The sequence below is a fragment of the Ascaphus truei genome, chromosome 3 (assembly GCF_040206685.1).
Source record: "Ascaphus truei isolate aAscTru1 chromosome 3, aAscTru1.hap1, whole genome shotgun sequence".
In the NCBI taxonomy this organism is placed as follows: Eukaryota; Metazoa; Chordata; class Amphibia; order Anura; family Ascaphidae; genus Ascaphus; species Ascaphus truei.
This window is the reverse complement of record NC_134485.1, coordinates 405,769,409-405,793,137: the sequence shown is the minus strand read 5'-3', so window position 1 is coordinate 405,793,137 and position 23,729 is coordinate 405,769,409. Positions and strand designations below refer to the sequence as shown.

The 23,729-nt window shown below is 43.2% G+C and overlaps 1 protein-coding gene across 13 annotated transcripts in view; it reads right to left on the bottom strand.

Moving 5' to 3' along the window:
- DLG2 (discs large MAGUK scaffold protein 2) overlaps positions 1 to 23,729 on the bottom strand; it is a 1,892,764-nt gene that overhangs the window by 784,551 nt on the left and 1,084,484 nt on the right. For all 13 annotated transcript variants that reach the window (XR_012800043.1, XR_012800042.1, XM_075592575.1 and 10 more), the window contains one exon: positions 15,851 to 15,895. Coding sequence is in view for 11 of the 13 variants with exons in the window: in XM_075592575.1 (XP_075448690.1) it covers positions 15,851 to 15,895 (45 nt within the window). In the remaining 2 variants the exon portion in view is untranslated. The remainder of the gene's footprint in view (positions 1 to 15,850; positions 15,896 to 23,729) is intronic.

Here is a 23,729-nt window from a genome sequence, read left to right as displayed (position 1 = left end):
ATCCTCACGAACTAATATACTCAAGACACAGGCCAGTTAAACCGCCAGACGAGGCGATTGTAACACAGCCTGCAATTGAGTAGGGGAGGTGTGGCGGTGAAGAGGTTAACTGGGCTTGTAATAAAGTTCAGGCCCACTTGGTTAACCCTGACCCGTGTGTTAGGGTCTTAGAGTGTTAGCTCTGGGACCCAGATGTCAAAAATGTATTACTGCAACTGTATACTGATTTTGCGACATTAAAGAATGATGTGATTTTATTTCCTCTCCGGGGATGCTGGGATCGGGAGATTTCTAGGCTTTAAGTTTTAGGGTGGGTTTGGCGGAGAAAGTCTTTGCAGAATGCGGCTATGTAGCGGGGTTCCGGGTTATGGGATACCCCAAAAGTTGTATACGGAGATTGAGTGATATCCTCTGATACTGCTAAGCGCATTACTCCGCCAACCTTGTACTCTGAAAACGCTCTTACGACTCACTGCCAGAGTCCCTGCTGCAGCATCTTCCAGACAAGGTAAATGGGTATGAAGGGGTTAAAAGATATCTGAGGTATACACAGAGTCCTTAGTATAGCATGGGACTCCCCAGTATAGCAGAGGTACCCCCATACTGTACATGCCCAGGTATCCTGAGCCTAGAGTAGGGGTCCAGGAAGGTGCTCACGCTAAGGTTATGAAGCTGAGCAGATTTGCAGTGTTTAAAAGTATATTTCTAATGTGTGCCAGGAATGAGGCTAGTGATTAGTAGAGGAATATTTACACTCACTCCATTACTGACACCAGAATAGGAACTCTCAACTTTTTGCATGCAGCAGACAGGACACCACATCTTTTATTAAACGGGAATAGTTTAATATGTATAGGTAATGCTGATCTGTATATGAGCTGAGGGCTTTCTAAGTTATAGACTCTGGAAAGCACAGATGGTTACTAGGCTCGGCTCTGGTGTGTCTGTCCAGGGGCCATACTTGAAATGGCTCAGAGATGCCTAGGTGTGAGACCATATGGGCCCTGCAATTATTATAGAGCAGCCATATCCTGGCATAAAACAAGGCAACCTAACACCTTTTGCTAAACATCCAGCCACTGTGGAGCCTCGCACCGTGGGGGGGCAAAGGTGCAGAGGGGGCTATTTTACCTGCCTGGGGAAAAGGCTCAGGGGTGGGAAACCCTGTATGAGTGTTTTTGATTGGTCGTTATGCGGTTGCTAAGGTTTTTTGATTGGGCTGCAGGTTTTCTGGGACCTGGACACCAGAGGTTTGAAAAGCTCTGACACAGGTCAGTTTCTTGAGTTATAAGTGTTGTAAGAGATCCGTCTAAGAGTTTCATCAGTTCCATCTTGTGTAATTCACCTGAGATTCAGTCCCATTGGAGAAGTGGCCTGGAATATTTTGCTGTGTGTTTGCAATTAGGAAAGATTAGTTTTTTTATCCCAGTTTTCCAAAGTAAGTGTGTCTTTTTACTGTATTTTTGTGTAACATTGTTGTGTGCGTTCATTAGGTGAATAAACGCAATTTATTTTTATCTCTCTGCTTGCTCAATCAATGACCCCGGTAATTAAAAGTTGTAATAAGCTGGTCTTACCGTGACACCGCTACTCTACAGAAAAGACGGAGCTTAGCTGATACTACTGCCATTCTGAGACAACGCCAAATAAGCTTTGGATGGGGACTCCCCTTCCGGGTGATCATCACAAAAAATGGTCAAACTAAATCCGCCGCTACAAGCGAGGAGGGGAAAATTCTGTTACAACAAGCGGACAACCCCCGTCAAAAACCCCAGAACGTGTCAGCCCTCCACGGGCGGACTGGGCTAGGGTCGCCAGAGACAAAGGGATGCACAATCAAGCAGGGTCAACCCCTTCTGGACTGAGTAAAGTCCCCTGAGAATGTTTGTGGCTATTCTCAAATGGTGTAAAATCAACTACGTGAGAAGGTTTCTCGTATATAAACGGCAGAGTTCAGAAACTCTGAGAGCCTTAGGCCTTGCCCCTGCTGCCTACTACAGCGTCCGCGCGCCGGGCCCGCTGCGAGGGGGGCCGCAGCGCTCGCGCGAGAGCTATTTCTGCTCTCAATAGAATTGAGAGCAGGACTCGCGTCGAGCGATTAGGCACGCCCCCCGGCGGTTCAGCCAATGAGGGCGAACCTGCCGGGTGACGTCATGACCGCGCCCCGTCACTCCTCCGCCACGCCCCCCCCCCCCGGTCTCTCCTCCTGCAGTGAGCTGCAGACCGGGGAATCGGCTGAACGCGCCGCCAAAAGCGCGGGCGCGCGTTACAGTGGAGAGACCGGGGCCTTAGCCTTAAGCTCTCTGAAGGTCAAAATGCCAGTAATTTGACGGTTAAAAGGTTTATGACATTTGAAATGTTATTTAATACAATAATACTATGTTTGAAGTGTTCTCTTTTACAGTTGTTAGATGAGCTGAAAGAGAGTCATGCAGAATAAAAGAAGGTGTATACTGCTACACTGGAAAATAAATATATAATACTGAAAGTGAAAGATCAGCTCATCTGAAATGCAAATAAATCTGTCAAGTAGGCCATAGCCGAAGATCGAGGTCTGAGATTCCAGTAACGAGGTGGTGAGCAGTATGCTGGTATGGACATGCCCATCGCAGCTAGATCCATGCCCCCCAATCCTAGCCTCGGGCCCTTCTTCCTGTCACCCCCTCGAGGTTACTAACCCTGGATCAGTTATTCAAACTGGCAGTCCCCCCCCTCCCCTCCTCCCTCTCCTTCCCTAAATTCCAGTCACCCTCTACAACATGATCCATATTTTAAAAAACTTATACAACACACTAACATTCCTAATAAAAGAAGTTAAATGGGGCTGAAAATCGTATCCCAAAATGTTAGGTGTTTAAATACACCCCAAAAGCGTAGATTGGTAATTACGGAAATGATTAGATTGGGAGCTGAGGTCGCTATGCTCCAAGAAACTCATCTGCTATCTAAAGATCAAGAATTACTTAAGTAACAATCCCTGAAGAACAGGTCATTACTGGCCAATAATGCCCTGGCTGGAAGAGTTGAAGGCCCGAGGCGAAGCCGAGGGACTTTAACCCAGCCAGGGCATTATTGGCCAGTAATGCCCTGTTCTGATGGGATTATTACTATTATAGGCTAAATGTAGGCTTTTTTAAATTTTTCATAAAAAAGAAACATTTTTGTAGTCATTGATTTTTATCAGTGTATATACCTGTGTAGGAAAAAGAAGTAAAGTAGAAGATGAGAAGGCTGAGGGGCTGGAAAGAGAGGTTTAAGGGGGTAAGAGAGGTGTAAGGGGAGAGAGGTGAAGGAGGGGGGTGGGAGAGAGGTGAAGGGGGGGGGAAAGAGAGAAGTGGTGGTGGGGAGGGAGAGAGGTGAGGGTTAAGAGAGGTGAGGGGGGGAAGAATGAGATGAGGGGGGGAAGAGAGGTGAGGGGGGAAAGAGAGGTGGAGGAGGGGGGAAAGAGAGGTGGAGGAGGTGGGAAAGAGAAGTGGTGGTGAGGGAAGAGAGGTGAGGGGGGGGAGAGAGAAGTGAAGGGGGAGAGAGAGGTGAGGGGGGAGAGAGAGGTGAGGGGGGAGAGAGAGGTAAGGGGGGAGAGAGAGAGGTGAGGGGGGACAGAGAGGTGAGGGGGGGAGAGAGAGGTGAGGGGGGAGAGAGAGGTGAGGGGGGGAGAGGTGAGGGGGGAGAGAGGTGAGGGGGGAGAGAGAGAGGCGAGGGGGGTGAGGGGAGAAAAGGGATGAGGGGGAGAATTGGGGGGAATGGAGGGGGAGAGGTGGATGGAGGGGGAATGTGGGAGAGAAGTGGGGGGACTGTGATATTAACTACAACTAAATAAAAAGAAATACAAATTACCTTAGAGTAGCACAGGCAATAGATGTGGTTAGAAACATTACTTTGTTGCAAGCAACAAAGTTACCAGTTGGGACAAGGCAGCTTCTGACAGCACTAGCAGCTGTGAGAGAGAGGGGCAGAGAGGGGGGAGAGGCTGCTTGTTCAGTGTGATCAGTGTGGAGAGCAGGGCTGCTGCAGTTAAGATTTAAATTTGCCGTTTTTTTTATCTCAGGAGCCCCTGCATCTCTGCTTTGAGATGAGTTGGCAAGTTGTCAAAAATTCCGGGCATTACTGAATGAATAATGCCTGGAATTCTGACCAATCAGAGGGCAGGGATTTCAGTAATGCCCGGAATTTTACTGCTTTAGCCTATAATAGTTAGAAAAGATTTTCCCTCAATAGTAGAGGCTTGAGCAAAAACGGAAAAAAAAGGTGGAGTAGCGATACTATTCCGTAAAAAACGTAATTTTCAACCAGACAAGATCAAAGCGGATAGAGATGGCCGGTTTATAATGGTCTCGGAACTTCTAGACATGGTGCAGGTCACCTTGGTTAATATATATTCCCCTAACATAGATCAATTCAAATTATTCAAAGAATTAATGAGCGAAGTTGACAAATTTAAAAAGGGTAAATTAATACTGGGAGGGGACTTTAATATGCCTCTCGACCCCAGAGTAGACAAAACAGGCACAATAACGTACTGTATACATCAACAAACAAAATCCTCAGCAATTTATTCAAAGATTCTTCTCTCCTGGACTCTTGGAGAGTCCTTAATTCAGAAGTAAAAGATTACTCTTTTTTTCTCTAATGCCCATGGGACATTCTCTGGAATAGACTATGTAATGGTTGATTACTCACTCTGTAATTGTCTTCCTGCAGCAAAGATATGCATAATACATAAAGCAAATTGGGCACTAATGATGCACTGTCCAGGATTAAAGTATTTATGCCAACAATTGCCACTTAAAACTCCTACAGCTACCATATTTCTAAAACTGGGGTCTGAAAATATTTATTTGATAAATTCTCCTCTGTAGAACATACTTTAGAGCAAAGTGTGATGCATACTTCACATATTCAATAACTTTAGGGATATTCATTGATTTTTTTAAATGATATGATGAACAATTTAAAAGGCTTGAATGATTATTCATATTGTTCCAGGTCAGAGACCAAACTAAAACCTCAAGGGAAGATCATTTTAAGCTTATGACTAAAAAGTGGATTTTCTATCATTTATGAAAACCAGAATGCCCAAAGAGAATGATATGACTTTGTAGGAAGTCATGTGTTCTAACTTCCTGTTGTAGCCAGTCTCTATAGATTTTTTTTATTATAATTTTGTATTTATTAAAGAAATCTTATCAATAGCATTTCCTTGTTTTAGCTTGAGTTCTTGCCGAAGTGATGCTATTCTGCTGAACCCCTAGCAACATTGAAATACTAACCATTTTTGATAGCTAACCTTTAAATTTCAAAGACTATATTTTACCAAGTTTTTCAGGATGAATAATGTACTACTTGTTACAATACAATTCTGAAGGTCTGGTATTTTCAGAAGTGATGTTACATAGTTACATAGTAGATGAGGTTGAAAAAAGACATAGGTCCATCAAGTTCAACCTACGCTAAATTTAGACAACAGATACTTTATCCTATATCTATACAGTAGCGACAAAGTTTATTCGAGCAAATGCCGCTCGGCAGGATGCGTGGCGGCAGCGTGGAGAAGCGTTGAGTAGCGGCTCGTTCGCGTGACGTCGGTGACGTCACAGTCAAGCGAGCGCCCGGCTTCCCCGGCTTCCCCGGCTTCCCCGACTCCCCTGAAGGTTTGAAGTGAGGTAAGCGGGGGAGCGGGGAAGCAGAGGGGCACAGCAGGCGCAGCTAGAGGGTCGGGAAGATGTTTAAATTGCGCGCGGATTGGAGGGGGGGGGGGAACGGAGGGGACGCGGCTGGATGCGGCTGATGTGCTGACTTTCCTCAGCACCAGCCGGAGTAAATCCCGGTGAACCGGCGGCATTTGCTGCAATAAACTTTGTCGGTGCTGTACTTACTTATTAATCCAGAGGAAGGAAAACAAAAAACCCCATTAAGGGGAAAAATGAATTCCTTCCCGACTCCAAGAATTGGCAATCGGATTAATCCCTGGATCAACATCCTTCTCATATATAAAAGATGTCCAACTTTTTTTTGAACAAATCTATTGTATCTGTTATCACAGTCTCCATGGGTAATGAATTCCACATTTTAACTGCCCATACTGTAAAGAACCATTTCCTTTGTTGCTGGTGAAATTAACTTTCCTCCAACCTTAAGGGATGGCCCTGAGTCCTTAGTACTGCCTGTGGGATGAATAGTTCTTTTTGAAAGCTCCCTGTATTCTCCCCGAATATATTTGTATGTAGTCATCGTATCCCCTCTTAGACGTCTATTTTCTAATGTAAATAAATCTAATTTAGCTAGCCTCTCCTCATAAGTTAGATTGTCCATCCCCTTTATTGATTTGGTGGCTCTTCTCTGCACTCTCTCTAGTTCCATAATGTATTTTCTTAGGATTGGTGCCCAAAATTGTACTCCATATGCAAGGTGTGGTCTTACTAGTGCTTTGTAAAGGGGCATAATTATGTTTACTTCCCTTCCATCCATTGCCCATTTGATGCAAGATAAGATCTTGTTTGCCTTTGCAGCTACTGCATGACATTGGGCACTATTGCTAAGCCTGCAGTCTACAAGCACTCCAGATCCTTCTCTATCAATTATTCCCCCAATATATCTCCATTTAATTTGTAAGTTGCCTTTTTATTCTTGCATCCCAAATGCATAACCTTACATTTATCTGTATTAAACCTCATCTGCCATTTACCTGCCCATGTTTCCAGTCTCTCCAGGTCCTTCTGAAGAGAAATTACATCCTGCTCTGATTCTATTACCTTACACAATTTAGTATCATCAGCAAAGATGGAGACTTTGCTCTCGATCCCAACCTCAAGGTCATTAATAGACAAGTTAAAAAGCAGGGGTCCCAGTACCGATTCCTGAGGTACTCCACTCACGACTTTAGCCCAACCTGAAAAAGTTCCATTTATCACAACCCTCTGTTGTCTGTCCTTTAACCAGTTTTCAATCCAGGTGCATATATTATTACTGAGTCCAATTTTCTTTATTTTGTACACCATCCTCTTGTGTGAAACTTTATCAAAAGCCTTTGCAAAATCTAAGTAGACCACATCAACTGCATTACCCTGGTCTAAATTCCTACTTACCTCCTCAAACAAATAAGGTTCGTTTGGCAAGATCTATCCTTCATAAATCCATGCTGACTATTACTAATAATTTTTTTTCCATTAGGTATTCCTGAATATTATCCCAAATTAAACCTTCAAGTAGTTTCCCTACTATTGAAGTCAGGCTTACAGGTCTGTAATTTCCCGGTTGTGATCTAGCTCCCTTTATAAATATAGGCACCACATCTGCTTTACGCCAATCTTGTGGTACTGAGCCTGTGGAAATGGAGTCCTTGAATATTAAATATAATGGTTTGGCTATTACTGAGCTTAACTCCTTGAGAACTCTTGGATGTATGCCATCCGGGCCAGGTGCCTTATTTATTTACATTTTTTCAAGTCGCTAATGAACTTCTTCCTCAGTTAACCAATTGTTTATTAATATGGAGGTTGTGGCTTCCTCCTGTGGCACTACTATTGAACGTGATTCTTCCCTTTTATCACAGAGGCAAAGAATTTGTTTAATACCTCAGCTTTTTCCTTATCTCCAATAATCTGCCTACCCATTTCACACTGAAAGGGTCCTATATTTTCTTTTCTCATTTTTTTTTATTAAGGTACTTAAATAACTTTTTAGGGTTGACCTTACTTTCTATTCCAATCCTTTTTTCATTATCCATTTTTGCTAATTTGATTGCCCTTTTGCAATTTTTGTTACATTCCTTATAATTCTGATACAATGTCTCTGTCCCTTCTGACTTAAAGAATCTAAACGCCTTCCTCTTCTAGTCCATTTCCTCCCCTACCTGTTTATTTAGCCACATTGGTTTTGACTTATTTCTTTTATACTTATTACCCAAGGGTATACCCTAATAAGTGTGCTTTTCTAACAATGTTTTAAAGACTGCCCATTTATCTTCTACATTTTTCCCTGCAAAAAACATCATCCCATTGTATTACTACTAAATTAGACCTCAGTTTATTAAAATCTGCCTTTCTAAAGTTTAAAGTCTTTGTTGAACCCAAGAAATCTATTTTTTGATCATTTATTTCAAATGAGACAATGCTACTGTATGATCACTGTTACCCAAATGTTCCAGGACTTGAATATTTGTTATTACTTCTACATTGTTTGATATGACCAAATCCAGTATTGCCCCTCTCCTGGTTGGTTCCTCAATTATTTGGGTCATATAATTGTCTTTAAGCACCCCCAAAAACCTGTTTCCTTTTGTTGTAACGCTAATCTCATTGCCCCAGTCTATGTCTGGATAATTAAAATCCCCCATTATGCAAACATGACCCAGTTTTGATGCCTTTTCCATTTGCAAAAGTATTTTAGCTTCCTCAATCTCACAGATATTTGGTGGTCTATAGCATATTCCCACAAACATTTTCTTAATACTTTTACCTCCACTGCTAATTTCTATCTACAAAGTCTCTACATTTTCATCATTCCCTTGATAAACATCATCCCTTATAATAGGTTTTAGATCGGTTTAACATATAAACATACTCCACCTCCCCTTCTATTTGTTCGATCCTTCCGAAAAAGGGAATAACCCTCTAAATTAACTGTCCAGTCATGAGTTTCATCCCACCATGTTTCAGTAATGCCTATGATATCATACTGCTCCCTTGCAGCTATTAATTCAAGCTCCCCCATTTTATCTGTCAGGCTTCTTGCATTAGCAAGCATGCATTTAAGTTTTTTTTCAGCCTGTACTATTATCTTATCTGCTCCTTCCTTTCTGCGCCCACTTGGTTTAGTCTTTAGAAGTTTTCTAGTATTATCTGTATTTACTACGGGTGTCTCACTGCTTGTCAAACTCGCACTTGCCCCCATTCTACCTCCATACCACCTTGTATCCTCCTCTATTCCATTTAGTTCATTATCTGTTTCATTCCCCTCCCACCTCCATCCTAGTTTCCATCTCATATGAACAGAAGGCTACTATTAAACGGATAGTAAAACAAATAATATTTCTGGCATGACATGGTGTAGGTTGCTTAAGAAACAATATTATTGGCTTTTATATTGTCCATGGTAATAGCAATACTTTTGAAGCCCTCCTGCAGGGACTACTAATTAATGTAAGGTGTTAATGGCCTTAATGGGTTAACTCAGGATACTCCCCTCCCCATCATGTGATGTAGTATGAAAATGCAGAAGGGATAGCCACTCCCAGTATGCCTTGTGACCAGTGATGCCACTATAGGGAAATAGAAGGTTATATACTGTATAGATCCTCACAATGTTCTAGAAGGAGGTTCCTTAGAGTCCTGCCAAGAGCCTCACTGTGTCTTGTAAATATGTTTAAGTGTATAGATATGTGTTTTAAGAGTGTCCTGTCACTGTTTTTTTGTTTTCAATTAGGGAATGTGCCCTATTATTTATTTAAGATTATTCTCATTTGAGAAGAGGAGGGAGCAAATGCTTAGCAGGAGTTCTCAAAGGAGTAGCTCCAGAGCATAATCAGTTCAGCCTAACCAGCCTTTACCTTAGTAAACTCCTGATCCAATATGCATGGACAGTATACAGTAAGGGGATACTGATTTCCAGAAGCAGAGGGCCCACTAGAGATTGAGGCACTATTGACACTATGCAAGATATTGCTAATCTAACCACTACTAAGGGACACAAGCATGAGTACTGTACCTCCCCAGCGTAGGAGTGAAGGCCACGGGCGAAGGAGCACATTATAAGTTACAGTATGATTTACCACCAGTGGATGTCTAATGTGAAGTACACTGGCGACCAACTTTATTCTTACTTGGCTAGCTGCGTGAATTTCAGAGTATCCCGGTGATGTGCGGTTTTGTATCATTTTCTCCCGGGGTGTATAGCGTTATTTCCGTGGCTGTGATTTAAGCATTTTATTCCGGCTGCAATACTGCAATGCCGTGTAAAAACGCATGGGGGCGTTTGCGAGCTGTTGTCTTGAAGCCGAGAAATTCATGAATTGTAATGCAGTATATACTGTATATATACAGTATATACTGTATAACAACAACCCCTATAACCCCTAACATACACATACAGTACTGTATATGCACATCAATGATACTATAGGCCGTCCCCAGGCGAGATGTGTTTGCAGCAGAGAGAGAACCGCTGCTCTCTCTGCGCAAACATCAGCACATTAAAAATAATTTTAAATAAATTTTTATTGATAGTGTAGATGTGCAGGGGGTCTCCGGAGCTGAACCGCGTTGGTTTCAGGTCTGGGGACCCCTGCTCCCCGAGATACAGCCCCCTTTATGAGGTGCCGGTATCCCTCTGCATTTAAAGGTCCCGATCACGTGATCGCGGCCTGTAAACAAAGCAGAGGGATACCGGCACCCCCTAAAGGGGCCTGTATCTCGGGGAGCAGGGGGTCCCCAGACCTGAAACCAAAACGTTTCTGCTCCGGAGACCCTCTGCACATCTACAGTATGAATAAAAAACATATATAAATAAACACTCGTTCCTTACCTTAGCGGCTATGTGCTACGGTAATGAAGCAGCATTTCTGTATTTTAATAATATTGTACAGTGAGCAGGGGGTTCCCTGAGCCAGAAATTAATGCTCAGGGACCCCCTGCTCCTGCACAATATTATTAAAAATACAGAAATGCTGCTTCATTACCATAGCGGATAGCCGCTAAGGCAATGAAGGGGTTAACCCACCGTGCCCGCTTTATTAAGGGGGCTGTATCTCGGGGAGCAGGGGGTCCCCCGACCTGAAACCAACGCGGTTCAGCTCCGGAGACCCCCTGCACATCTACACTATCAATAAAAATGTATTTCAAATGAATTTATTTATAGTCATTTATTTATTTATTTATTTAGATTTATTTATTTATTTTTTGGCGGCTGCTGTGTGTGAGTTTTTTTTTATTGTGGGTAGCGGGGTGGGTGAAGGGGGTATTAGCCCCAACGATGGTTGTTTAGGGCTTGCGGGGGGGTAGCGGGAGGGCTTAACCCCTTCATGACCGTAGCGGTATTAACTGCTATGGTCGTGAAGGGGTTAAGTGCTCCCGCAACCCCTCCGCAAGTCCTAAAGTCACACCAAGGGCCAAATACCCCCTTCACCCACCCCCGCTACCCACAATAAAGCGGGCACGGTGAGTTAACCCCTTCATTGCCTTAGCGGCTATCCGCTATGGTAATGAAGCAGCATTTCTGTATTTTTAATAATATTGTGCAGGAGCAGGGGGTCCCCTGAGCATTAATTTCTGGCTCAGGGAACCCCCTGCTCACTGTACAATATTATTAAAATACAGAAATGCTGCTTCATTACCGTAGCACATAGCCGCTAAGGTAAGGAACGAGTGTTTATTTATATATGTTTTTTATTCATACTGTAGATGTGCAGAGGGTCTCCGTAGCAGAAACGTTTTGGTTTTCGGTCTGGGGACCCCCTGCTTCCCGAGATACAGGCCCCTTTAGGGGGTGCCGGTATCCCTCTGCTTGGTTTACATGCCGCGGTCACGTGATCGGGACCTTTAAAGGCAGAGGGATACCGGCACCTCATAAAGGGGGCTGTATCTCAGGGAGCAGGGGGTCCCCAGACCTGAAACCAACGCGGTTCAGCTCCGGAGACCCCCTGCACATCTACACTATCAATAAAAATTTATTTTAAATCATTTTTAATGTGCCGATGTTTGCGCAGAGAGAGCAGCGGTTCTCTCTCTGCTGCAAACACATCTCGCCCCCCCGGCCTATAGTATCATTGATGTGCATATCAAGTACTGTATGTGTATGTTAGGGGTTATAGGGGTTGTTGTTATACAGTATATATATATATACATATACATATATATACTGCATTACAATTCATGAATTTATGCCATCTGGCGGTCACGCGAAGCATTGCAGCCTAGTAAATCCTGAACCATTATCAATTAACACATCAACCGCGCGTCAGCCTTGTAATGCGCCTGGCTGGGAAGGCAAAAGGAGCCCGGCATGCTCCAGGTGAACAGAGTGGCATTCCAGGAACATGCCAGGTACATGCCAGTTATTAGTAAGAATAAAAGCTGCCGCAGCAGTATGTCAATGTCTCTGAAGCATTATTGACCGATATCCAATAAAGCACTATATGTTTTAGAAAAGTTCCTGGTTCACATCCATGTTACATACAAGCATGAACACACAGCCTACACCAACTGTATGCATTGGCATTTATATAGTCCAACTCGATGTAAACTCCAGTGTTTAGCATGGTAGAAAAAGAAAAAGAATCGACAATTTAATTTTGCTGTAGTATTTGAAAGATTATATCACTTGCTCATGATTACAAGAAGTTACAATTACAATTCATGAATATCTGCCATCTGGCGGACACGCAAAGAATTGTAACCAATTAAATCCGAACCATTCTCAATAAACACATCAACCGCGCATCAACCGCGGCTGTGAATGCAACATGAATGCGGTATGAATGCGGCATGAACTGCGTGGCATTCGGAAAAAAATCCCGGAAAAATGCGGTGATGTTGGAGAATAAAAGGGGCTGCGACAGTAACAATTACACTAAGGCCTTTAACTTCACAGTCCATTGCCTTAAGATTAATTCTAAATTGAATATATTAAATTTGCAGCAAAGTTTCCAACAATGTTATTATCTGCTTCAATATATATTCAGTCTATAATTTTCACAGGAACTATTTGGAAAGCTGACTTACAGTAGATATAAAAAAAAGTAATTGTACATGTACAGGCATACCCCGCATTAACGTACGCAATGGGACCGGAGCATGTATGTAAAGCGAAAATGTACTTAAAGTGAAGCACTACCTTTTCCCACTTATCGATGCATGTACTGTACGGCAATCGTCATATACGTGCATAACTGATGTAAATAACGCATTTGTAACAGGCTCTATAGTCTCCCCGCTTGCGCACAGCTTCGGTACAGGTAGGGAGCCGGTATTGCTGTTCAGGATGTGCTGACAGGCGCATGCGTGAGCTGCCGTTTGCCTATTGGGCGATATGTACTTACTCGTGAGTGTACTTAAAGTGAGTGTCCTTAAAGCGGGGTATGCCTGTACAGTAAAAATATGTGTATCATACTGGAAACTCATTCAAATATGTATCACTCTCTCAGAGGCCTATTCACTAAACTTCTATAAGTAAATTGCAACATTGAACATGTTGGGATGTTCCTACCGAACTGTTTGAAATTTGTGTAAAAAACGGTATTCACTAAAATAATCCGCATTTTTTTACTGTTTGTTACCAAAATGACATACCACACTAATGTGTAGTGCTTTACGATCTAAATTAAATCAATTTCGCTCCAGCACTCTGGAGGAGCAGCGCAGAGAGAAGCTGAATCTCCCTGCACAGCTCCTACAGGCTTTCAGGCTCTTTAATTTTTTTTTTTTGTACATAGTATTGAAAGCAGGGGTCTCCGTAGCTGAGCGGCATTAATTTCAGGTTCAGGGACCCACTGCTTCCCGCGGTACAGGCCTCCTTATGGGTTGCCAGTATCTCCTGTAAGTTTAAACGTCCCGTGTCACGGCCCACGTGACCAGGACATTTCAATCATATGTACCAAAAAAACACAAATAAGAGGTGATCTTCATTACCTTAGCGGCTAACCATTATGGTAATTAAGGGGTTAAACAGCAGTACCTGGTTTGTTGATGATAGGGGGGTGGGTGACGGTTGTATTTGCCCCATGGTGAGTGGATAGGTTACATTCATTAAGGTAATAAAGTAGTTATCCCCTCCAGCAAGGTTGAACCACCCTCCCCGGGTCAACTACCCACTTCACCCACCCCCTCTACCACCAACAAACCCCAGTCCCCCACCACCACTGTACAGGAATGGCCAAAAGCCCTATTAGCCAAATATGAATAATTGCACTTTTGCCCATTCAAATATACAGTACTGCAATTTCAAATAAAATGTAATACAAATTACAATATAATCAAAAAAAAAACCCCCAGTTACCATGATTGGTATTTATGTATGGCCTCAACGGTGGCATAGATAGCAACATTGGCAATCTACGGGCATCATACAACCCATCCCCTCTACCCCCAAACACTAACCATTTTAGGGTGCCCATTGATTGCCAATGTGGCTATCTGTGCCCCCCGTTGAGGGCATAGGAAACCACAGTGACAATCCGTAGATTTCTTGGCTAGCGTTTGTTTTTAATGTATTGTTATGTGTATTTAATTTAAATGTGTATTATTACTTTTTTGGCATCACAAATGGGCAAAAGCCCCATTAGCCATATTTGGCTCCCGCAACCCTCCAGGGAAGCCTAAACACCCACCATGGGCAACTACGACCTTCACCCACCTCCTCTACCACCATAAAACTGGGCATTTAACCCTTCATTACCGTAGCGGTCAGCCTCTAAGGTAATGAAGGTCGTCTACTATTTTATTTTTATTACATACGATTGAAGCAGGGGTCTCCGGAGTGGAAATTAATGCGGGTCAGCTCCGGAGACCCCCAGCTTCAATCCTATGTAGTAAAACATAAGAAACTCCATCTGATGCATATCGCGATTCCGATCTCGTCACCCTTTAGGGGATGATTATAAAAAAAACAAGAATTTAACCCAATTTGCATATTGGAGCTTTGCAAATAGCAGTTACAGGCAAAAAAATGCGAGTTTGGGCATTTAATGAGCTACCACACGGCTTATCATAGCAAGAGTGCCAATGCTCGTTAAAAAGTCGCTTACAAGCAATTTTGCCATGTTATCCAAGTTTTGTGAATAGCTACCCATGCAAAATCGCTTGTGAAGTGCTCCTAACAAACGTCCCTTATCGAAGTTTCATTAATAAGCCCATTAGGATGATTTTTTTTTATGTACTTTCCAAAATCCAGTTTCCCTCCAGTCAAATTAAAAAGCCACCAGTTCTATGGTCCAATATGAAGCCACAACATCATCTGTTGTGGCTTTGTATTGGCCAGTCATTTGAACCCAAGCAAGAACACTGTTAGCTTCACAAGTACGGTAAGTCTCTAGAACTGGGGAGTCCCTGAATCTAAAATGATGTGTTTCAGGTCCAGAGCATCTCTAGGCTTCCATCTTGGAAAAAAAATCCCAATGCGGTTTTGTGGTGGGGATTGCCATAGAAATATTATTATGGCATTGCCAAGCTGATACGTGTATGTATGTAATCAATCTTCATGGTAAAACACACTATTTAAACATGAATTGTATTGACAGGGGGAAATACCCAATACATAAGGGGGAAGCGTGAAAAAGTTACTTATACAATGCATATCCTTTGGTTATATATATATTTTTGTGTGATTTGTAATTTGTATTAGATAATAATAACTTTACAAAGAATTGGAATCATAACATAGTTCAATTAAAAAAATAATAATATTAACACATAACAATATAAAGACATTACTAATATAAGAATACTATTTCTAAGAAATATAGAAAGAAAAGAAACAATATGAGCGCAAAAGATTCATTCTAATTTAAATCTCCACAAAATAAAAATAGTGATATCAAATTTTAGAGCAATGACAGAAAAGAGGAAAAAATCCTCTGATATGATTTGTACAAAGTGAAAGAAATACTCAAAAGGAATATGTGAGTAAGAAATGATTCTATATATACACACAATACAATATCTTTAGGTACAGTATAATGCCGCTCCGGGAAAAAAACAACTTTTTCCAGTAGTCAGATAAACACAAACTTTGGAGCACAGCATACATATAATTATCATTTATCATTCCACTTATTTTTAATATATCGCAGTATATTCTGCTCTCCGAATTGTGTATTGAACATTTATGCTCGCTTTAGTCATTAAAGTAAGTTGAGACTTACCCGCTCCAATGTAATTTCTTCAAATTCATATTCAATTCCATTGATCTAGAAAGAACAGAAACAAATCAGTTAACTAAACAAAGTAGCATGTTATGGATTTACAATGTAACCACAGTGTTTCATTTTGTTCACATTTGAATGATTGCTTTTTCAGTTAGTTTTCAATACTAGAATATTTAAACACAATAGCTGATTCAATTATTTTTATTACATGGAGTTTAGTTTTAAGCAGATTGTTTTCACTGTATTTGTAATATACATGTACAGTAGTTAACAGATTAGTAGAGTATGATTTTTTTTACATTTTCTGTTTATATACATTTGTCATTCATTTATAGAAAACCTTAACATCTATCTATATAAGTCTGATAAAATGTTTGGATGTGTGTTTGCACCCTCACCTCATTGGCCTGCGGGGTGGGCTGACGTTACGGCCACGGCTACGCAGGACGTGCCCCTCTTGGCCTCACTGTCCATTTTGTGACTGCCAGACCGCACAGTTACGCCTACTCCTGCCAGGACCCCACACTCACTGCTACTCCACAGCCTCCCTCACTGTCTCCCCCTTCCCCCCGCGCCGCCATCCTCCCGCTCACACCACCACCCCACTACACACGCGCCGCTGTACTCCCCCCTCCCTTCAGCTGCGCCTGCCATGGTCGCCGCCGCTCGCCTCACCCTGCTGCGGCTGACTGCCACGGGCGCCGCCGCTCGTCTCACCGCCCCCACCCTTCCCCCTCCCTTCAGCTGCGCCTGGCACAGCTGCCGGCCAGGGGTGCTGCCGCTCGCCTCACTGCCCTCTCCCTTCCCCGGCTCCTACCTGCAGCCTCCGCTTCAGGTATGGGCACGGCCGGCGTCGCGTGCCTCACAGCCCCCGTGCTGCCATCCTCCCCCCTCTGTTCAGCTGCGGCTGCCTGCAAGGGGCGCCATCACTCACCTCACTGCCCTCTCCCTTCCCCGGCTCCTACCTGCAACCTTTGCTTCAGGTATGGGGGACGGCCGGGGGAGAGATGCAGGGGGGGAGATATGCAGGGGGGGGAGATATGCAGGGGGGGAGAGATAACACACCCAGTCACTCACCAACACACCCAGTCACTCACTCACCCACCCACACAGTCACCCACCCACACAGTCACTCACCCACCAACCCACACAGTCACTCACCCACCCAGTCACTCACCCACCCAGTCACTCACCCACCCAGTCACTCACTCCCCCACCCAGTCACCCACCCAGTATAGTCACTCACCCACCCAGTCACCCACCCAACCACTAACCCACCCACCCAGTCACTTCACTAAAGTCACTCACCCACCCACTGAGCTCTGAAAGGGGGGAATTGGACATGTGAAGGGGGGTGGAGGAACGGAGGTGTGAAGGAGGGGAACGGAGGTGTGAAGGGGCGGAGCTGTTAACATGGGGGGGCCGCATTCATGTGCGGGCCCAGGTTGCTATCAACGGGAGAGAAACAGACAGGGGGAAGAAAAGGAAAGGGGGGGAGAAAGGGGAAGGGGGGGAGAGACAGCAATGGGGAGAGACAGAGGGCAATGGGGAGAGAGAGACAGAGGGCAATGTGGAGAGAGAGAGAGAGGGGGGGAACAGAGATAGGGGGTGAGCTGAGAGAGAGGGGGAGCCGAGAGAGAGGGGGAGCGGGAAAATTCAATGCCGGGCAACACCGGGTATATCAGCTAGTTCTAAATAAACAGTTTGAAATGTAATCTTGAAAAAAAAAAAACACGATAAATGGACATAGTAGGTGAGGTTGAATAAAAACTTTGGGGCATATTCTAGTAGGAGTTTGTCCTGGTAAAACCGCACGGTTTCACATGGTAATAAGTCACGGTATAAAATGAGAGCGCGAGAGAGAGAGAGCTATTTTAGTAGAGTAGAGTATGTGAGTATTTATGTGTGTGTATGTATGTGTGTGTGTGTGCTCACTTATGTAACTATGTACTGTATGTGTAACTGTAACAGGGGATTTATCCCTGTTCAGGAAATATGCCTCTAATCCAGCAGTGTGGTGGTTAACTGCTGGTAGTCAATTAACAAACACCACCTGCCTGGTTAGGTTGCTTAGAAAAGCCTGCCCTTGAAACAGAAAGGGAGATTGTGCCTGAATCTCACACAACTTGTGAGACTGAGCATGGGGACAGTTGTCTTGAGCCTGCCAGAAGAAACAGCAGTGCTGCTTTCAAGACACAGGGGAAACTTCTAAACCTGTTATATGGAACACACAAGATGGCGCTCAATACCTAAACACAGTGAATAATATAATATATAAACACTTAATGGAAAAACTATGTATATAAATGTGAAGGTAAACACAAAATACAAAGTAAAAATAAAGACACTCAAACCCTTAGACGGACTGTTTCAAGGTCCACACGAAACATAGGAAGAAAAAACCAGGGGAGCGTAGATACCTTTAAAAAGAAAAAAAAGAAAAAAAGACAAACATAGTGCAACCTGTAGCAAAATATGTTATAAGGAGCTCCCAGCCGGGCACCACATACTAAGGCCAATGCCTAATAGGATATATCAGCAGGAACAATTCGGAGGAGATAATCTTTAGAAAAGAGAAGCACACGTGCAGTATCCAATAAAATACAGTTTATCCAAAAATGATAAAAGTGGAGGCTTACAGAATCCCAATGGGAAAACAGCATTGACGGTGGTGATCTCAAGACCACATCACAGCGTCTCTGTGTCAGCAAACCGCCACGGTACACTTCAGCCTGGAGCCGTCTCGTCACTTCCGGTCTTGGGGCCGTCACGTCACTTCCGGTTGCGCCGCCGGTAGGAAAACAGCTACGGATACCCAGGCACTCTCTCCTTCTTGATTAAGAGGTCACGCTCAACGCGTTTCGCCGTTCTTGCAGACGGCTTCGTCAGGAGTCTCCAAGAACGGCGAAACGCGTTGAGCGTGACCTCTTAATCAAGAAGGAGAGAGTGCCTGGGTATCCGTAGCTGTTTTCCTACCGGCGGCGCAACCGGAAGTGACGTGATGGCCCCAAGACCGGAAGTGACGAGACGGCTCCAGGCTGAAGTGTACCGTGGCGGTTTGCTGACACAGAGACGCTGTGATGTGGTCTTGAGATCACCACCGTCAATGCTGTTTTCCCATTGGGATTCTGTAAGCCTCCACTTTTATCATTTTTGGATAAACTGTATTTTATTGGATACTGCACGTGTGCTTCTCTTTTCTAAAGATTATCTCCTCCGAATTGTTCCTGCTGATATATCCTATTAGGCATTGGCCTTAGTATGTGGTGCCCGGCTGGGAGCTCCTTATAACATATTTTGCTACAGGTTGCACTATGTTTGTCTTTTTTTCTTTTTTTTCTTTTTAAAGGTATCTACGCTCCCCTGGTTTTTTCTTCCTACGAAACTTCTAAACCTGAATGCTGACAAACCCTGAGGAAAAGGTAGCAACCAGGAACAGAGAAGATTTTCCCTCCAAACCACAAGGAACAGATTAGACTTTCATTTATAAGACTTTTTATATCTGCCCATTTCATGATATATGTTTGTGGCTGGGAGACATGCTTATCTAAATGGAGTTGTGGACTGCATAGTATTTCACTAGAAATACTCCCAAGTGAACAGAAGCTTTGTTTACCCCTTGTTTGGATGGTTTCCTGATGTTAAGGAAACAGGCGCAATAAAAGCCTTATTTAATTTCACCATAACCAGTCTCACTTGCATACCTCTGTGAGCGTCCGCCTACAGTAACCATGTATTATTGTCATCATAACTCTGTGCCCAGAAGATACTTGAAACGAGAGGTAACTCTCAATGTATTACTTCCTGGTAAAATATTTTATAAATATGTATGTATGTATGTATATGTATATGTATATAGCATATAAAAAATATTACTTGTGAGCACATTTACATGTCATAGACAGGTCTGCAACCCTGCTTTTCGCCATATCACCTAGCATACAGTGCTTCCATTGCAGCAAAGGAATCTGGGAAATGACATGCAAATGAGCACACAGTGCCACCTTTTGTCTCAAGTCCACATTACATGGAGAACCCTTAATCCAATGCATGCTGCTTTAAACACAGCTTTTAAACATAGCCTGAGATGAGATGCAAAGCCAATAAACCCACTCATAGACAGACTATTTCAACCTTGTGGGACTCATCAGTGTGAGGTTGGTTATACTGGCTATGCAGTTTGAGACTTATTAGTACTGTAGGTCTTCACCACACATTATTAAGGTTATGGTGAGTGAAAAGGTGACTAAAAACCCTCCACCGTATAGCATATAGCATCTAAAAATATTACTTCTGAGCACATTCACATGTCATAGACAGGTCTGCAACCCTGCTTTTCACCATTATCACCTAGCATACAGTTCTTCCTCTTCAGCAAGGGATTCTGGGATTATATATATAGGAGCACACTTGAGGTACCTGGGAGACATGCTGATGGCACATGCAAAGTATATTTAAATGGTTCACACCTCATTCCTCCTAAACGATTTTCATAAGACCTTCAATGTCAAGTCTAAGGCCTGTTATGAGGAAGGGGGTACTGGTGTCAGGCCCAACAGGATCAGAACCCACAACCTCTGCTACTTAGGGCAGCAGATCTATCATCAAACTAATGATAATAGCATATCTCCCAGGTATCACAGGTGTGCTCCTTTTTTACGCACAAGGCACATTGAACTGATAACCAGGAAGTGGAATGGGCCTGCTTTTAAAGGAAGCCAGGGGGAGGGGCTACAGGTGAGAGCAGTAGAGCACAAACATATGCTGTGACAGTAGAGTTTCCAGCATCTGGTTTGTTCAATGCTAGAGCTAAATTCAGATGACAGATATTCCTGGGGGGGGGGGGAAGCAAGGACAATTGTCCAGGGCCCGGCAGCTGCGCCTCTCTCCCTCGGGGAAATGAAGCTGTGGGCCCTTCTACTATGGTGCCATGCTCTGCGTCCTATACTTCCCACCATCAGTAGCCCCTATTAGCCAGTCTCTAGAAGATGCACGGGTGCTTGCCGAATTAAATAACACAGGCACTACTATTTTTAGCCTAGCCCAAAACCATGCCTCTAGCTAATGTTGGCCAGTTTTTGACCTGAGCAGGAACTATCCACTTGTACTGAGTAACTAACCCATTAAATCCCAAATGATATCCACACACAGTATGTTTTCTCTGTCCTTAGTTAAATCATGGCATTCTCCCAATGCAGGAGGTCACCATGAATATAGTGAAATTACAAATAAAGGAAGAAACTAAAAAGTTTTAACCCAGCCCAAGTTTAACCTTCCTATGACTACAATCTATCTTAAAATACATGTTAAATACTAACAGGTGTTTAATTTTTGTAAGAAAAGGTATCAAACAAGATAAGAAACTTGTTAAAAAAACGTCAACATATTCCATAGTGTAGTCCAAGCAAATGGATACAAAAGGTAATGAGGCCCTGCTCATGAGAGCTTACATTAATATTACAAACATATGACTAACTTTCTCACCCAGCCAGGGATTCACTAAGCAGTGATACGGGGTATCAAAACCAGATCCTGCCTAAAATGCCATTCAAGTCAATGGCAGTTACCACAGGTTCCCATTGCAGCTTTAGTGAAACCCAATGTTGAAGAGGCCAGCAAGGCATTGTTTTCCGATGCATTGTTAGCCCATCTGGCAGTAAGCAAGTTAATAAACCATATTACTAAATACTGTATCACATCCCATATATTGATTTCTGTGGAAAGGTTTGCACAAGGTAAAGTATATGTTATTGGCAAGTGCTCTGACAAATTAGAATAAATAATTCTGAACATTTTAGAACATTGGATGATTTTGTAATAAAAAAAATGTTTGTTACAGTTTCTAAGATGATGCTAAACCAAAAAGGGGGGAAACAAGGTGGTATCCTGTACTCTTCATGCTGAATCAGGTTGGCCAGAACAGCAATGCTATAAGTTACAGTTACATACATTATGTATGAACAATTACTTATCAATCTGCACGAGAAGTTAAGAGAATGTCTAAAACACAGCAAACTGCAGTAATTGAACAAATAAAATGAGTCATTAACATTCATAACTGCATAATTATATGCCATACCACGGGATTTCAACTGCTTCAGCAGCCAATGAAGTGAAACTCCACTGTAGTAATGACATTACAGATATGCATGAAACTGGTTACTGACTACCTCTTGAAGAATATTAATCAGTACCAACTCAATATATTTTTTTTTTTTTACTGAAACACGGTGTGGCCAGTGGCCCCTAGTTTAAGAACTGCTAACTTAGAAAAACATATACTTTCTATGGTATTCAATGGTTAAACCATTACGAGGTATCAGACTAGAATAACCAATGTCACATGTTCCACCGGTGTTAGCACAGAAACATGTAGAGAGTCTTCCCCCTCTAAATAGGGAGAGTTTGTCAGCACAATACAGTATGTTTAGATGAAGCATCAGTCTGGAAAAGATAGTGAACCAATAATTGATCCATAGTTAATGTTTGATGGAAACCTACTAGGCAAATGGCACTCACTGCCCATGCAAGCATTTTCCTTCAACATTATAATTTAGTACATAGTCATGAATAATTGAACTCCTTTATAATGCAGTGATTTTACCACCAGAGTCACCCCAAAGTGAGTCTCCCCACTATACTCCCCCTTTAGTGCTCCTGCCCACTAAGCCGGCATGGACAGGGTTATCATCAGGAAAAGACAGACACCACTTCAAAAACCTGGAGTTTGTCAGCACAAACAGTGATATAGTTGTAATCAACTGTGTGTACGTCTGTTGCAATGGAATAAATGACAATTTGTTTTACTTCTTGATTCTGCTCAATGAATGATCCAGGTATAAAGGTGTAAATTCCTGGTCGGCCGTGACAGTTGGCAGTATGTTACAATAATCCAGATGGGAGAGGATAAGGGCGTGCATTAGAGTTTTAGCAGTAGATTGACAGAGGAAAGAGCGAATCTTAGTAATATTACGGAGGAAGAAGCGACAAGTTTTAGCCATGCCGTGAATGTGAATGGAGAAGGAAAGGGTAGAGTCAAATGTCACTCCTAGGCAACGTGCTTTGGCAACAGGATAGATGGTACAGTAGAACCATTTATGGAGACGGAAAAAGGTTATATTGGGCTAGGTTTAGGGGGAAATATGAGGAGCTCAGTTTTAGCCATATTAAGTTTTTGGTGGCATAGGGCCTCATGCAGTAAGCCCCGATACAAAATTTTCGGCTCGAATTGCGAAAATGTTTTTTTTGGGCGATTTGCCCTCGCAGTATTCAGTAAGGGCCGAATCCTTCCGATCCCTGCTGAAGCACTGCGAAAGCAAAGCTGCCGATGAGCTGTGGCGATACAGCCTGGCTCCCGATAAGGCTCCCGATAAGCCTTTGGTGCCGATAGATGTTTGCAGCTGAGAGAGACAAGCCGCTCTCTCAGCGCAAACTTCGGCACCAAAAAAAGTATTTAAAAACAACTTTTATTCATAGTGTACATGTGCAGGGGGTCTTCGGAGCTGAACCGCGTTGGTTTGAGGTCCGGGGACCCCCTGCCCCCCGAGATACAGGCCCCTTTATGAGGTGCCGGTATCCCTCGGCGTTTAAAGATCCCGATCACGTGACCGCGACCTGTAAACAAACCAGAGGGATACCGGCACCCCATAAAGGGGCCTGTATCTCGGGGGGCAGGGGGTCCCCGGACCTCAAACCAACGCTGTTCTGCTCCGGAGACCCTCTGCACATGTACAGTATAAATAAAACACACACACATCAATAAAGACTCGTTCCTTACCTTGGCGGCTATGTGCAACGGTAATGAAGCAGCATGAATGTCTTTTTAATTATACTGTACAGTGAGCAGGGGGTCCCCTGAGCTGAACCGCATTGCTTT